General features: G+C 42.7%; 1 protein-coding gene across 1 annotated transcript in view; it reads left to right on the plus strand.

The window, feature by feature from the left end:
- Positions 1–15,210, plus strand: part of PNPLA7 (patatin like domain 7, lysophospholipase) — a 733,226-nt gene that overhangs the window by 172,855 nt on the left and 545,161 nt on the right. The window contains exons 9-10 of the mRNA XM_082263919.1: positions 2,520–2,600; positions 11,278–11,406. Of these exons, the coding sequence (XP_082120045.1) occupies positions 2,520–2,600; positions 11,278–11,406 (210 nt within the window). The remainder of the gene's footprint in view (positions 1–2,519; positions 2,601–11,277; positions 11,407–15,210) is intronic.

Below are 15,210 nucleotides of genomic sequence, written 5' to 3' on the forward strand. Positions count from 1 at the left end.
AGAAAAGTACTGCCGGTCACTAAATGTAAACTTCTTGCACCTCCTTTGTGTATCCCCAAATCCTGCTTTTGTGAGTATTTTAATATCTTTCAGAAAGTATTTCTACATTAAGGCTCCTTTCACAGTTGTGCGACTTGTCATGAGACTTTGGACCAAAAAGTTGCATCAAAGTCCTGTCAAGTTGCACGGCTTTTAAAGTTGCACAAGTGTGAAAGTGACCTAAAACTTAACTCCAGGTGGCGAGGTCCTTTTCTGTGTAAATGGGAACTTTATCTTGACAAATATTGGACCAAGAATTACTGCAGAGGGGGAAAAGGGGATGGGGGTAGGCTTATTATTATATATGACCACATAAAATATGTTCCAGTTTCACATTCAAAGAATCATATCCAGAAGCAATATATAGTGGAAAATAAATGTTCATACAAATGGTGAAATAAATAGAAATCCAGTAATTCTATAAATGAAGAAAAAACTCTTCCAACACTCCTCCAACAGTGTTTCAAATAAACATAGGTGATAAATAACAAGTGATGTGAAAGGTCCAAAAAATTCAATTAAGGTGAACGTGACTGGAATATCCCTCCACCTGGTGAAATTCCTCCTTACCCGGCGGAAAAAGGTAAGTGCGTTAAGTATAATCCAGCTGTTACAACATGTATGTATCCTGATATTGAACACCTCCAATCGTGCACAGACCACCGGTGCAGAACAAGCAAACTTAGCCTCTTACTAAATCTAGAAGGAAAGTTGGCTCAACAATCGCTGATGTAAAGCTGAAGCCTTGCTCCCTCCTCCTTCAATCAGGATAAATAGCTTTCTGCTCCCACGGTGTGTCTCCGATATACATAAAAAATATATGGAGGCTAATAGTGCATTACCTTCAGTGATGTTTATTCATGTAAAAAAATTGCACTTACGTTTTACAGGATGATTACAGATGATACATAGGATTCAAGCAGAGAGAATTTCTAATAAGACTCACGTCCGGCTGCAGCCCGGACCGCGAGTGACGTAATGACGGCACGCCTCCCCTGCTGACGCATTTCCTCCAATAGGACTTCGACTGAGAATGGGAAAATGTGCAATTTTTTTGCATGAATAAACATCACTGAAGGTAATGCACTATTAGCCTCCATATATTTTTTATGTATATCGGAGACACACCGTGGGAGCAGAAAGCTATTTATCCTGATTGAAGGAGGAGGGAGCAAGGCTTCAGCTTTACATCAGCGATTGTTGAGCCAACTTTCCTTCTAGATTTGGTAAGAGGCTAAGTTTCTTGTTCGGCACCGGTGGTCTGTGCACGATTGGAGGTGTTCAATATCAGGATACATACATGTTGTAACAGCTGGTTTATACTTAACGCACTTACCTTTTTCCGCCGGGTAAGGAGGAATTTCACCAGGTGGAGGGATGTTCCAGTCACGTTCACCTTGATTGAATTTTTTGGACCTTTCACATCACTTGTTATTTTTCACCTATGTTTATTTGAAACACTGTTGGAGGAGTGTTGGAAGAGTTTTTTCTTCATTTATAGAATTACTGGATTTCTATTTATTTCACCATTTGTATGAACATTTATTTTCCACTATATATTGCTTCTGGATATGATTCTTTGAATTTGAAACTGGAACATATTTTATGTGGTCATATATAATTTAATCTGTTATAGGTTAATTCACTATATCACTTTTAAATGTTTTTTCACATATTGAATAAGCGCACTATTTATTTTTACACAAGACTTTTACATTACTCAGTTGCAGCTATTCACATATCAGTGCACCCTTCTTCCTTAACTTATTCTTCTTATTATTATATTGTAGTAGAGTATGTACAGGAAGTAGGCCCTGTAAGGTGCTTTTCTTCATTTTTGCACTGTTTTGGTAATTTTTGTACTTTTACTTTATATTTTAACAGCAACTTTAAAATGCAATAAAAAGAATTTAAAAAAGCTGAACTTCAGGCAGATCCAAAATGCATTAAGTAAAATGTATTTTTAACCAAAACATTCTTTTAATGTTTTTGGCAGAATAGAGAAATGTTAAAACCCCAGCAAAGATATATATTTGGTGTCTGTTCCATTTGGGAGATTTATGTCCCATACACACAATAGTAAGTTAGAGGAAATCCCCAAAAGTCTGGGGAGTTACCCTTTTTATATAGTTCTCCCTATTGGAAAATTCCCTTTACCTCAAGTTCTGGGGACAACTATAACATTTTGGGATTCCCTTTACTTTCATTCTCGGTGCCAATGGTCAACCATATAAATAGAGGGGGTAAATCTCTCCAATGAGGACAGAGACTGAAATAAAAACTTGGCAGGGGGTCTAACCCTTCCCTACTCTATCAAAAACGAAAAAATAATAATAATAAAATAGTTTGTCTACAGTACACCTTAAATTGTCCAGTTTATCAATAGTTTTAAATTATTGGAAAATTTGTGACAATGAGTTTTATTATCTGACATCACATCAGACTTCTTGTCTGACTTCTCGTATGCTTCTGGTTTTCAGGATGGGAATGAGATGGTGGTGAAGGAGGTCTTAGCTGGAGACAGTGTGCACAGCCTGCTCAGTATTCTGGATGTCATCACTGTAAGTTTATTATTCTTTCTCCTATAGTGCAATCTTTTCTTTCCATTTACTGCTTAGTAGGAGTAATAAAATCATTTATTTATTCATTTCAGAATAGTCTGGTGCAAAAAAAGTTTTTTTTTTTTTTTTTTTAATGCATTGTTACTTAACTAGTCTCTTTTTCAGAGGGAACCATGGTTTGGAAATAGTCAAGTTTACAACCTCTAATAAATTATTATTTGTTAAATAAGAATATTAGACACCCTGTTTATTATAAAAAGAAAGGAGCAATCCCTGTTTCCCAGCAAACATTTGAAGGTTTTTTTGCATCTGTTGCACTGCCCTCTTGAGGACTGCTGGATAATACACTCTCGGGTTACCATTGGCAACATTGGCATCCACAAATTAACACTTTAGTTCTTTGGCTCAGTCAATGATCAGTCCAGGGGTTTGTAGTTGTTTTTCATGTTTTATTTTAAATAGGGACAGTAGAAGGGAATAGTTGGATACTCCAAATCGAACTATTCACATTGGATGAGGACTCCTATCTTGAGATGCAGCCAGGCTGCAAATTCACCTTGCCACTAGATGAATTTAAGTCAAGTCTCTGTTCAGACAACTTCGTTGGATGGATTATCTTCAGGATACCTGCCTAGTATCCCCTTTCACTCCACAGACTGACACCCGTCCTCTGACTATCCTACATCGGGGGTGGCCCCCTTCAGGTCAGGCCCCTAGACACGATCTCCTGTACTCACGATACTGTTTTTCTAGGGTCTCCACTGTCTCAACCCTTCCAGTCAGTTCTCCTGAACCTCTTAGTTAAGTTCCTTTCCTCCTAGTCCCCAGGCCGGCTGCCTGTGTCCGCGTGCTACTGCTACAGAGGAGGAGACAGCCACCACCCTCCGTCTGGGACTCTGCTCACTAGCCAAAGACCCCGCAGCACATGTGCTCCTGGCTTTTATACAGTATCCCATAATGCACCGAGACAGCCAGTCTCTACCATTTACCGGGACTGTATAAAAGCCTGTGTACCCATTGGTCAGGTTTCCTCCCACTGTCCAACATGCCTCCCTGTTGGACCAGTGTGGAAACACTATCTAGACTCAATGAATCGCACACTGAGCAGACCTAACTCACAGATCCTGCTCTCTGGTAGGCAGAAAGAAAATATAGATTTCCCTGCTGCTCCTCTGATAGGCAGACTGAGCCAAAATCTCTACCCTCTCACTAGCACCTGCCTAGGAGGGTGCTATACATCTATTAAATTTTTAGGCCAATTGAGCATGCTCTTTCTCATTGCTTACTCCCCCCTCCAAAAATACCACTTTAACATTCACAGCAAACAGACCAACTGCACACATGCCCAGCCAAAGAAAAGCACATAGGCACAGCCAAAGAAAAGCACACAGTCAAAGCATACTCTGCACACAGAGCATGAATAGTCAGACCACGCTAAAAATGTACAACACTTTTGATTTATGCTGCAGCAAGAATTCCAACAGCATGGTAGAGTTTCATATTTTAGCACTGATGCTGTTCTTGCATGCAATGTAATGACACATGCACAGAGGCGTGCATGATTAGACACAGTGGGAGCCAGACCGCGGGAGGAGCGGGCACGATCACCGCCGGCCTCCCGCGATCTTCACAGAAACTAACAGGAGAGCCGTCTGCCTATGTAAACAAAGCAGGCGGGTCTTCTGTCACACAGGCACAGTGAGATCTTGTGTTTCAGCTAAGCTGAAACACCGATCTCTGTGTGCCTGTCCCAGAGCCCCCCTCACCAGTTAGAAAGCACATTTAGGCTTGCATTTAACCCCTTGAACACCCCCCAGTGCAAACCCCTTCCCTGCCAGTGTCATTTATACAGTAACTGTGCATATTATTTAGCACTGATTACTGTATTAATGTCACTGGTCCCCAAAAAGTGTCAAAAATGTCAGGGGTCTGATCTGTTCACCGCAATGTCGCAGTCCCGCTAAATATCGCTGGTCGCCGCTGTAATGATATCCTGCCGTGGGCTACGAAAGTAACATGTTGGTTTCCGAGCTCTGCCATGACAGTTTGAAACGACCCCTCACTCACAAAGCGACCCCCCCCCTCCCCTACCTTAATCAATTACCTTAGGAATGTAGGCGAGCCGACTTCAAACAACCCTTATCTCAGCAGCAGACAGAAATCCTAGCCGATATATTTCTTCCTGGCCAGAGCTATGTCGTAATCTGAGCAAAGCCATAAACGAGCAAGCCATTAAGACTGACCAGGCTGGGTCATAAATAACACACAGCCAGATGGTCATTAGAACTGTAATACATTCACACACAAATTCATAATTGTAAACACAGCCAAGATATGTCTCTAGAAAGTATATATTTGAATGCCAAATTAAGATCATACATGATCACGTTCGCTCCTAGGGAAGACAAGCTAGCGGTCAGATGCCTTACAGGGCAGAGGTTATTACGAGATAACCTGTGTTTGGTGTCCATGGATGTGAAATTCAATGCCGTACAATAAAATATCAGTTTCAAGAATGTAACCATTACATATTTCAAGATATGAATTCTGTTATAAAATCTGTCTAAACGGGAGGTTCCTTAGCAGTTTATGAGCCTCCGGGCCGCCCTTGGCCCCAGTGTTTATTGGTCAAGTACTTCTGGTGACACCCCCTGCGGGTCACAGAAAAAGAGAGAAGCTGATGGAGCTCTCAGTTCTCATTTTTAACATCAAGCAGTAACATCGCTCAAGGGAAGAACCGATCACACAGGCTCAGCTTTGAACCTCTGATAATACAAGGACTTTTGAATGCAAGTATTTACATTTGTACTTCTTTATCTATTCCTCTAAATTGCTGAATTGTGTCTCTATTTCTTTGTAACCCATTTTTCTGTAAATATTTTTATTTGCACCAATTTTAACCTTTTTTATAATTAAACCTTATTTTGAAAAGTGTTAATTTTGTCTCTAAGCTCTTAACGCAAGCTAACCAAAGAACCTGCCTCTTGGAAGAGCGCTACTGTATAGGATAAATCCCCTGAACATTCCTGTCTGAGGTGACAGTGTGTGTTACAGATGATTATTCTAAAGTCATAATTGGTATTTCTAAAATTACGAGCGTCCTCTGGGCTCATCATAACGTAGAGGTGGTGGCAGAAAAAAGGGTTAATGGTTTAATTAGCCCGGTGACCATCGCTCTCAGCCTGCTGGCATCTAGATTGTGGTCCCTCAAGCTGGACAATCTGTGTGCCGGGTGGCATTGTTACGCAAGTGACGGCAGGGTGTGAGGTTGCCTGGTCTTTGGTCATGAGTTGGATGAGAAGGCCAGGGGTCTGATACCCGCCACTGTCACAGCCGCCATTACTAATAAAAACAAAACATATAAAAAGTCCAGAAATCGATCCCGTAGTTTGTAAACGCTATAACTTTTGCGCAAACCAATTAAAATACGCTTTTTGGTATTTTTTTTTACCAAAAATATGTAGCAGAATACAAATTGGCCTAAACAGATAAAAAAAAAATTAGATTTTTAAAAATGTTTTATTGGGAATGTTTTAAAGCAGTAAGGAAAAAAATAAATAAATAAATATATATATATATATATATATAATTTATTATTATTTATTTATTTTTTTTTTTTCAAAATTGATGTTTTTATTTTGTCTATAGCGCAAAATCTAGAGACCGCAGAGGTGATCAAATACCACCAAAAGAAAGCTCTATTTGTGGGGAAAAAGGACATCAATTGTATTTGGGTACAGCATTACATGACTGCGCAATTGTTAAAGTAACGCAGTGCTGAATCGCAAAAAAAACGCCTGGTCTTTAAGGGGGTAAAACCTTGCGGAGCCGATGTGGTTAATTGAAAGTACAATTAAACAGTTTCGAAAAAACAGATTTAGGGTTACTGCAGTGCTACATTTTTTTAAATGCTTTTAAAATCCATGCACATCCCTCCAGCTGCACCCAAGTTGTAGACACAGGTGCACGTCTCTTGCCTGTCATGGCCAGGAGTTGCGCAGTGCTAGGGATGCAGCCAAATCTAGACAGTTAAAACAAAAAAAAACTGTCAAAAAAGCACAACCTACAGAAGAAGCTTGTTTATATTCATCTGACCCGCTGCCTGTTTTTGCAATCTTCGCTCTCTTCATTCAGCACACTACTGCTGTGCTTACACTGACCCCCGCTGTGCTCTGGTTCTGCTCATGTCACTACAGGTCACAGTAGTTACATCAGGGTCACTGGAAAAAAAACATAGCATCTGGTGGGGACCCATGCATCTGACACTGCCTAAAGTGTCAAATGTGAAGATTTTTCAGGTGCCTATAGCTGTTAGACACAGTGAAGAGAAAGTGGAATAGGTGAATTTAAATCCTGTTTTTTTTTAAGTCTTGCTTTTTCAACTTTTTTTTTTTTTTTTAACTCTGCGTCATTGTTCCTTTAAGAGCAAAAACAAAAAAAGTGAGGTTCAGAACCCTAAGTGACAAATGCAGAACCCCATAGAGCCCAATCAGAAGCCATTTCTGAACTTTTCTAACATTGGTAAAGTGAAATCTGCTTGGCTGCTATGTGTTAATGCCCTTTCAATTTGGTTATTTGCTTTTAGCATTATTTATTGAATACAAGGCTGTTTGTATCTTTAGAAAATCTTGGTGTACATGTTACTGTTTACAGAAATGTCGTTCAGGGAATTCTTCATTAGTCACTGTGGTCAGGTACAGAGGCTTCTCTCATCCGATACGAGTGATCAGCTGTCACAGCTGAAGTCACAGTACCAGCCTGCATATTCTGCACAATGTAGAAATCTATTTACACTCCGCACAATCTCATTCATTATTTCTGCCCTGGGGATATTTGTCAGTCAAGTTCTCACCATCGAAATTTTAAATGAAATTGGAAAGAAGGAGTGCTGCGTTATTACCATCACTAGCTGTGCCGGGCTGCTGGTTATACAGAAATTTATATTCCATGAGGAATAAAACTCTTCAGCTCACTTCTCGTAAACCAGCAATTTATTCCACATTAAGAAAATAGTTTTTCTACATTTTATAGAGGGCTCAGTTATATAATTGCAGTTTTAATATTGCATACACACGGTGGAAATATAGGTAGGCATTTATTCTTATTATTATTTTGGATAGAGTAAGGGAGGGTTATAACCCCTGTCAGATTTTTTTTTTTTTTTTTGCCATCTGTGTCCCATTGCGGAGATTTCCCTTCACTTCCTTGCAAATTAAAGTGCTTGTAAAGTCTTATTTAAAAAAAAAAACTGTTATGCTTACCTCCTCTGTGCAGTGGATTTGAACAGGACAACCCAGATCCTCCTCTTTTCGGGTCCCTCTTTGGTGCTCCTGACCCCTCCCTCCTGTTGAGTGCCCCCCCAGCAAGCAGCTTGCTATTGGGGCACCTGAGCCGAGCTGAAGCTCTGTTTATCCATTCAGACATGGAGCTGCCGTTTGTCCCCACCCCCCTCTCCTGATTGGCTGAGTTTGACGGCAGCGGGAGACAATGGCGCTGCAACTGTGTCTCAGCCAATTGGGAGAGAAAGTCCCATAGGACTGAGGCACTCCTGGTCATCACTGGATAGAGAGAGGGCTCCGGTAAGTATTGGGGGGGGGGGCTGCTGCACACAGAAGGCTTTTTATCTTAACCACTTGCCGACCGCCCCACACAGATTTACTACGGCAGGGCGGCTCAGCTGCGCATAATCCTGTAGATCTAAGTGATTATGTGCACACGGTTTTGGCAGCGCACGCCACTGGAGTCGCGCTCCCACTTTGATTAGACACAGAGGGAGGCAGACCACGGGAGGAGCGGGCTCGATCGCGGTTGGCCTCCCGTGATCTTCGGCAAAACTGACAGGAGAGCCGCCTGGTATGTAAACAATGTAAGGCGGCTCTCCTGTCAGAGAGGCAGGGAAAGATTGTCTGATTTAGCTAAGCTGAATCACTGACCTCTCTGCCTCTGTTCAATCCATCCCCAAGACAGTTAGTAAGCACATCTAGGGAACACATTTACCCCCTTGATCACCCCCAGTGTTAACCCCTTCCCTGCCAGTGTCATTTATACAGTAACAGTGCATATTATTTAGCACTGTATTAATGTCAGTAGTCCCCCAAAAAGTGTCAGATTTGTCCGCTGCAATGCCTCAGTCCCGATAAAAATCGCTGATCACCGCCATTACTAATAATATAACTAAATAAAAAGTCCATAAATCTATCCCGTAGTTTGTAAACGCTATAACTTTTGTGCAAACCAATTATTATACGCTTTTTGGGATTTTATTTTACCGACAAAAAAAAAAAAAACCTCTTTTTTTGTTAATAGTGTAAAAACAAAAAACTGCAGAGGTGATCAAATACCACCAAAATAAAGCTCTATTTGTGGAAAAAAGGACATCAGTTGTATTTGGGTATGGTGTCGTACGACCGCGCAATTGTCAGTTAAAGCAACGCAGTGCCGAATCACAAAAAATGGCCTGGTTGTTAAGGGGTAAAACCTTCCGGGGCTGAAGTGGTTAATGTATAGAATGCATGAAGGTAAAAAACCTTCTGACTTTACAACCCCTTTAGGGAAATTCATTGGGGACCCCCCAGGTCACCAGAACTAGTTTCCCTGTTGGAAGATTTCCTATCTATTACGATTTTGGGGACATCCCATTATTTGGGTAATTTTATTTTACTTTCACTTTCAATGTCAACAATTAATAGGACAAATAGGGTGAATCTCTCTTGTATGGGGACACAGACCGCAATAAAAACTGACAGGTGTACCAATTCATCTCTACTCTATCCAAGACTGAAAAAAACTTTAGTCTTTAGTTATAATTTAACATATTTTAGACTTATTATTAACTTATAAAAGCCCCCTTTTTGTAGCCATCTAAAAGCCCCGAGTCCGCTGCTGGGTACAGTAAATGTAGATGTGATGTCAAAAGCCCCAACAGACAGAGCTGTCACTTAAGTGACACTTTGTAGCAATGGTGGTCAACTTTCTTGATATAGGGCCTCAAGTGTGGCCTCTGACATTCCCAAAGGGCCACACATAATATTTGATAATGTAATGCTACAGAGAGCTATAGCATGAACCGGTCTATGGACGCCACACTTCTATCAGTTGGGATAGTTGGATAACAGCAAAATGGCCTCTGCACCTCTCTGGGCACCCCCTGACGTGTTTCACCCCATCCCCAGAGAATAATTGATTAAGTTCCCAGGGCAGGCGAAATGCATCAGTGGGAGTAGCCAGAGCAGGACTAAGGCCGTTTCACTGTCCTCTTATCCTCCTTGTCCTGTCCTCCTATTCTGGCTGATGGGAGTACAGCATTCTTAGACTTCTTCATACTTTTTCTATTCTGGATGTGTATGCTGATGCCACCACCTTGTAGAGCTGAGTATCTTGGGGGCAAGTTTGTTTATGCAGGCTACAGAAAGCTGTCAAAGACTGCAGACATGCGGCAGGAGATGGTTAGAGACTGCTAACTTGTAGCACTTGTTGAAGATTGTGAACATGCTATAATAGTTGTAGGAATCTGGAGACATGTCTCAGGGAGTGGTTATAGACTGGAGACACATTACATGAGACTTCTAGAGATCACTGCTATTACAGGACAAAATAAAATCACTGCTATGTATTACAGGACAATAGAAAACCTGGATTAATGTATGAAGGGTCTTAGAGGGCAGCACAGAAAGCCATTTAAGACATTACTTTCTTTTTTCTTTGCTATGTAAGTGTAATAATTATACAGTCTTAAAACTGACACAATGAATAAGTTACATCAGTGCCTTTCCCAGCCTGTATATTATGCTGTTTGACAGTTTACATGTCTGTTACACTAATGTATAAAATGTATATGTATAAAAGAGGATAGTTGCTTTGAATCTGTTCTATTAAAGGAGTTGTAAAGTCAGAAGGTTTTTTTATCTTAATGCATTCTATGCATTAAGTTAAACTTTCTGGGTGTAGCAGCCCCCTCAGCACCCCCTAATACTTACCTGAGCCCCATCTCTGTCCAGCGATGCCTGGGACTCTCTCTACTGATTGGCAGAGACACCGCTGTGGCGCCATTAGCTCCCGTGGCTGTCAATCAGTCAGCCAATCATGAGAGAGAGGGGGCGGGGCCGAACGGCTCCATGTCTCAATGGACACAGGGAGCTGTGACTCGGCTCGGGTGCCCCCATAACAAGTTGCTTGCTGTGGGGGCACTCGACAGGAGGGAGGGGCTAGGAGCAGCAACGAGGAACCTGAGAAAAGGAGGATCCGGGCTGCTCTGTGCAAAACCAACTGCATAAAGCAGGTAAGTATACTGTAACATGTTTATTTTAAAAAAAAGACTTTAAATCACTTTAAGTAAAGCTGGGACAGATCTGGGTAATTCAAATGAAAAAATCTGAATGCTATCTGTTACTTTTAGGCGTGTTGGGTAATGTGTCTATCACTCTGCGTTGTGGTTTATCCCACCAACTACTACATCAGTAGTCTGTCCTGTGTGCATTGAGGATTGCTGATTGAACCACAGCTCACAACAGAGGACTTCTGGGTGTGTCAGATAGCAGCAGCAGCTGCCGCTGTAGATTTGCAAGAGAACAAATCATTGGGTTGCCGTCACTTTTGCAGTCAAGGCTGGCGTATAGAAGGTGATGATTAAGGTGGCGTTTTCTTACTCTGTATGTTTTTGTCTTATTTTTTGCTTTAGGGACACACAGCTCCCTACAAGACCGTTTCAGCAAGAGCTGCCATAGCTTCCACCATCTTGAGGCTTCCAGCTAATGCATTTCAAGATGTGTTTGCCAAGTACCCTGAGACCCTTGTAAGGGTAGTGCAGGTAACTGGGATATAATCTGGGTTAATTTCAATGTGAATCTGAAATCCTGCAAATATTGAAAAATCCACATTTAATATCGTATTCATTAAAAAAAATGTTTAATGTTTTTTTTTTTTTTTTGTTTTTACATACATTAATGCTTATACCTTTCTTTGTCTCTGTTAACTTCTTGTAATCCTGATAACAGCACACTCAAACTGGGAGAGGGATGAGTAGCACTCTGAGCCAATCAGGCTTGTTTTCTTTGCATGGCACATGTCTAAACTGGCAATGGATAAACAGTGATAACTTCACTGATGTGCTGCTCCTTTCTTTTACGTTTTGTAGGCTGTGTTAGAGAGCTAAGGATCTGGAACATTAGCAGCCGTTTTTCTTTATCGTACATTACGGGACACAGAGCAGCCATAATAACTACCATGTGGGTTATGCGCCACCTAAAGGTGAATGGACACTGGCAGATCAAACAGGAAGTCCTCCCCTATATAACCCCTCCTACACAGGAAGTACTTCATTTTTTTTTTGCCAGTATCTGTAAGCTGGTGGTCACTGATGTGATACATGTGTTCTTGGAGCATACTTGGAGGTCTGGACGGTTCTGTTAAGAATCAGGGACTTCAGTCAGATGCATTTGAAAAAGCTGTCAATCAAAATGGATGGTACCCAAGCCACATTGGATAGGAGAGAACATTCCTCAAGGTTTGCCTGTAATGCAGCCTTATGGAGCTGGAACCTGCGTAATGGAACCATGTGTAGTGTTTGTTCTTTCCAATGTTTTTTCCTGCAGAGTGCTATACAGGTCCAGGGAAGTGGACCCCACATTAAGGGGGACCCAGTCCCTGAATGTCTTTTATGACTGAGCCCGACGTGATGGGTGGCGATTAGACTCCTGTCAGCTCAGGGTTCTGCAGCAAGAAGGGTAAGTCTGGATTTTGCAGTTTCTCTTTTTTTTCTTAAAAAAAAAAAGAATTCTATCGATCTGGCCATTCTCCCAGTAGCCACTGGGGGCAGTGTACTGTTCATGGCCTGTTTACTTCTCAGGAGTATTGGACTGCAGTGTCTCCCCAGCCACTAGAAGGCGCAGGTTTGCTCAGTATGGCCTACTCCTGTATAGACAGGAAGTAGAAGGGCAGTCATTTTTTGTAGACAATGAGGGTTGAAGGATCAGCAAGGCATCCAATACATATCTTCATCCCATGGCTACATAATAAATGTGGGTAATTTCTATGGGAGAGCTAGGTGATCAGTCAAGGCTTGGTTATATACTGCATAAAGGTATATTTGTAAACTTATTGCTTAATCCGAGTGGCTTGTCAAACTGTCAATACACCCTTGTACGGGTATCAGTGCACTTTGAGTTGTGTCTCCAGAAACACGTGCATTTGGTTTGCAGGAACTTATTTTTAGGCTGTTTTGAAGCAGCATTAAGGCTGCATTGGAGCCTATGTGCTTGGCATATCCTGCAAAATTATTTGGGGCAAAGTGCAGTTGAGCTGGTGCAGCATAGTAAACATGTTTGCATAAACACATGCCTGCTTAATTGCATAAACACATGCTTGCATGAGCGCGTGTTTGTATGAACTCATGCTTACATACATGTTTGCATAAACTCCTATTGCATAAATGCATGGACACGTGTTTTCGTGTTTGCATGACCGCGTGTTTGCATAGACGCATGGTTGCATAGACGCATGTTGCATAAACACATGCTAATTGTGTGGATGCATGTTTGCGTGGACACGTGTTTGCATAAGCACGTGTTTTCATGTCTTCAGGAACACTTGTTTGCATAAATGCATATTTGCATAAACGCATGCTTACATGGTTCCAAGAATGCAAGCTTGCATAAACACATATTTCTCTGTCGCTCATTGACAGACTACATCGTTGTATCGTTGATACTAACAACTCGGGTTATGCTGCCCTCTACAGGAGTAGAACTAGACAGGAAAGAAAACATTCTGGCCACACCTTAGGGGCAGTCCCAGAGGGTATATCCTCTCTCTCTCTGCTACAGCAAATCAGTTTTTTTCTGTCTAGTTAGGAGTAAGGACCTAGATGCCTTGCTAGGATCTTCGGTCCTGGCAGGATTTTTTTCTTAGATTTTTTAGACAGCTTTTTTCTCCAGTGTTCCTGTGAGATCTTCAAGCAAGAAAGCTGGAACTGGGCGACGGGCTGGATGTTGAGATCCGGTGGTCACCCCAGTTCAGCCTACGAGCGCGTGCAGGCCATAGCTCCGCGCTGGGTCGGCCGCGACATAGTCCCACTGGACGGGGACTGACCCTGTGAGTTAAACGTCTCGCTTAAACGCCAATGACCATGAGTCACGGCGTCCGTATTGGTCGACAGCCCTCCCACCCCGATGGAGAGGGGTACTGTCAGGAGTTGGCGCCCGCCTGGTTCCGGTATGGTGAGTAGTATGTTCCCCCTTTTCCCTCTGACGGGTTTGTGGTGAACGCGGGCCCCTCTCTGAAATGGTAAGGATGGGTCTCCCCTCTATCCTATAACATGTCACAGATCCCCCTATTTGAGTGTGATTTTTGTGAACAAGAAACCAGGAGGCTTGGTTTGGGAGCTGACAATCTAATGTCATTTCAAAACTGTAAAGATGACTGAAGTCAGTGGCAGTACTAGAATATTACTGTGATAGTATAAGGTATCCTACCTGTCAGAAGTGTTCACAGGGCGATGTCTATACATGTATACTGCAGTCCAGATCGCATTCCTCCAGCAAAGGCAGATGCCTTCCGACGGCCCACGGACCGCATACGGCCCGCCAGGGTCCGGTACCGCCGGCCAGGCTGATCACCATTAGGGTAAAAGTTTGTGGGGTCGAGATACTCCCGCAGGCCGCCAGACACGCCGTTATCCTGTACAGGCCGCCGCCATTGTCTGGTAGATCGCACGAGGCCGCCATATTGGCGTAGCCTCGTGTCTCCAGCATGGGGGCGGCCATGTTTGAGGTGACCCAAACACCTCGTGGAGCTAGGGGAGACGCCGGAAGGCGTGCAGAGGGGCGGACCTGCCTCCTTGTTACCCGGGAAGCCAGCCAAAAGACTTCCTGTCTGTTCTAGACAGTGCTGTAACAGGTTGCATTTGAAACTCTGAGCATCAAGTGGTGAGCCTTGGGGTCTATCTCTCTCTCTCGCTCTGTAGGGGTCCCTAAGCAGGTAACAGTGAGTGGCATTGTGGCGCTGGGGGTCTGAAAAGAAAAAAAAAAAAAAGTTTTATTTTTGTTGGCAATTGATTTTTTTCGGTTAGTATCTGGAATTATCATGGACCCTGCCACACAGGTACCCCCACCTGTTTCCCTCGAGGGGGCCGTGGGACCCGCCAGTGCACAGAGTATGGATGCATTTTTTACAGCAGTTTTGGAGTCTTTGGTGGCTCGGGTGGAGACGGCCTGTCAGGAACGGGGGTCAAGAAAGCGACCCCCGCCTACCCCTATATCATCTGAGACTTCATATTCAGATTCTGAGATGGTCATTGCAGCTGCAGGTCCCTCTGCAGGGGCTGTTGTCTCAGGTAAAGTTCCCTCAGACAGTGAGGAGGACGTTCATGCTTCCGCCATAGCACAAGAAGAAGCATTGGTGGGCGCACTAGTTGTGGCGGTTCGGGAAACCTTAAGACTTGAGGTTTTACCGGCAGAGGCAACTGAAATGGAAATTCCCTTTGGTACTAGCAAACGCACCAAGACGGTGAAGGTTTTTCCTTTACCCAAGTGTTTTGGTAATAAGATTAAAGAGGAATGGGATCATTCAAAGCGTACCTTTACTATTTCCAAGCGCATTGCTAGACGCTATCCAT

This window comes from Pelophylax lessonae (genome assembly GCF_965119305.1).
Source record: "Pelophylax lessonae genome assembly, chromosome: 7".
NCBI classification, from domain to species: Eukaryota; Metazoa; Chordata; class Amphibia; order Anura; family Ranidae; genus Pelophylax; species Pelophylax lessonae.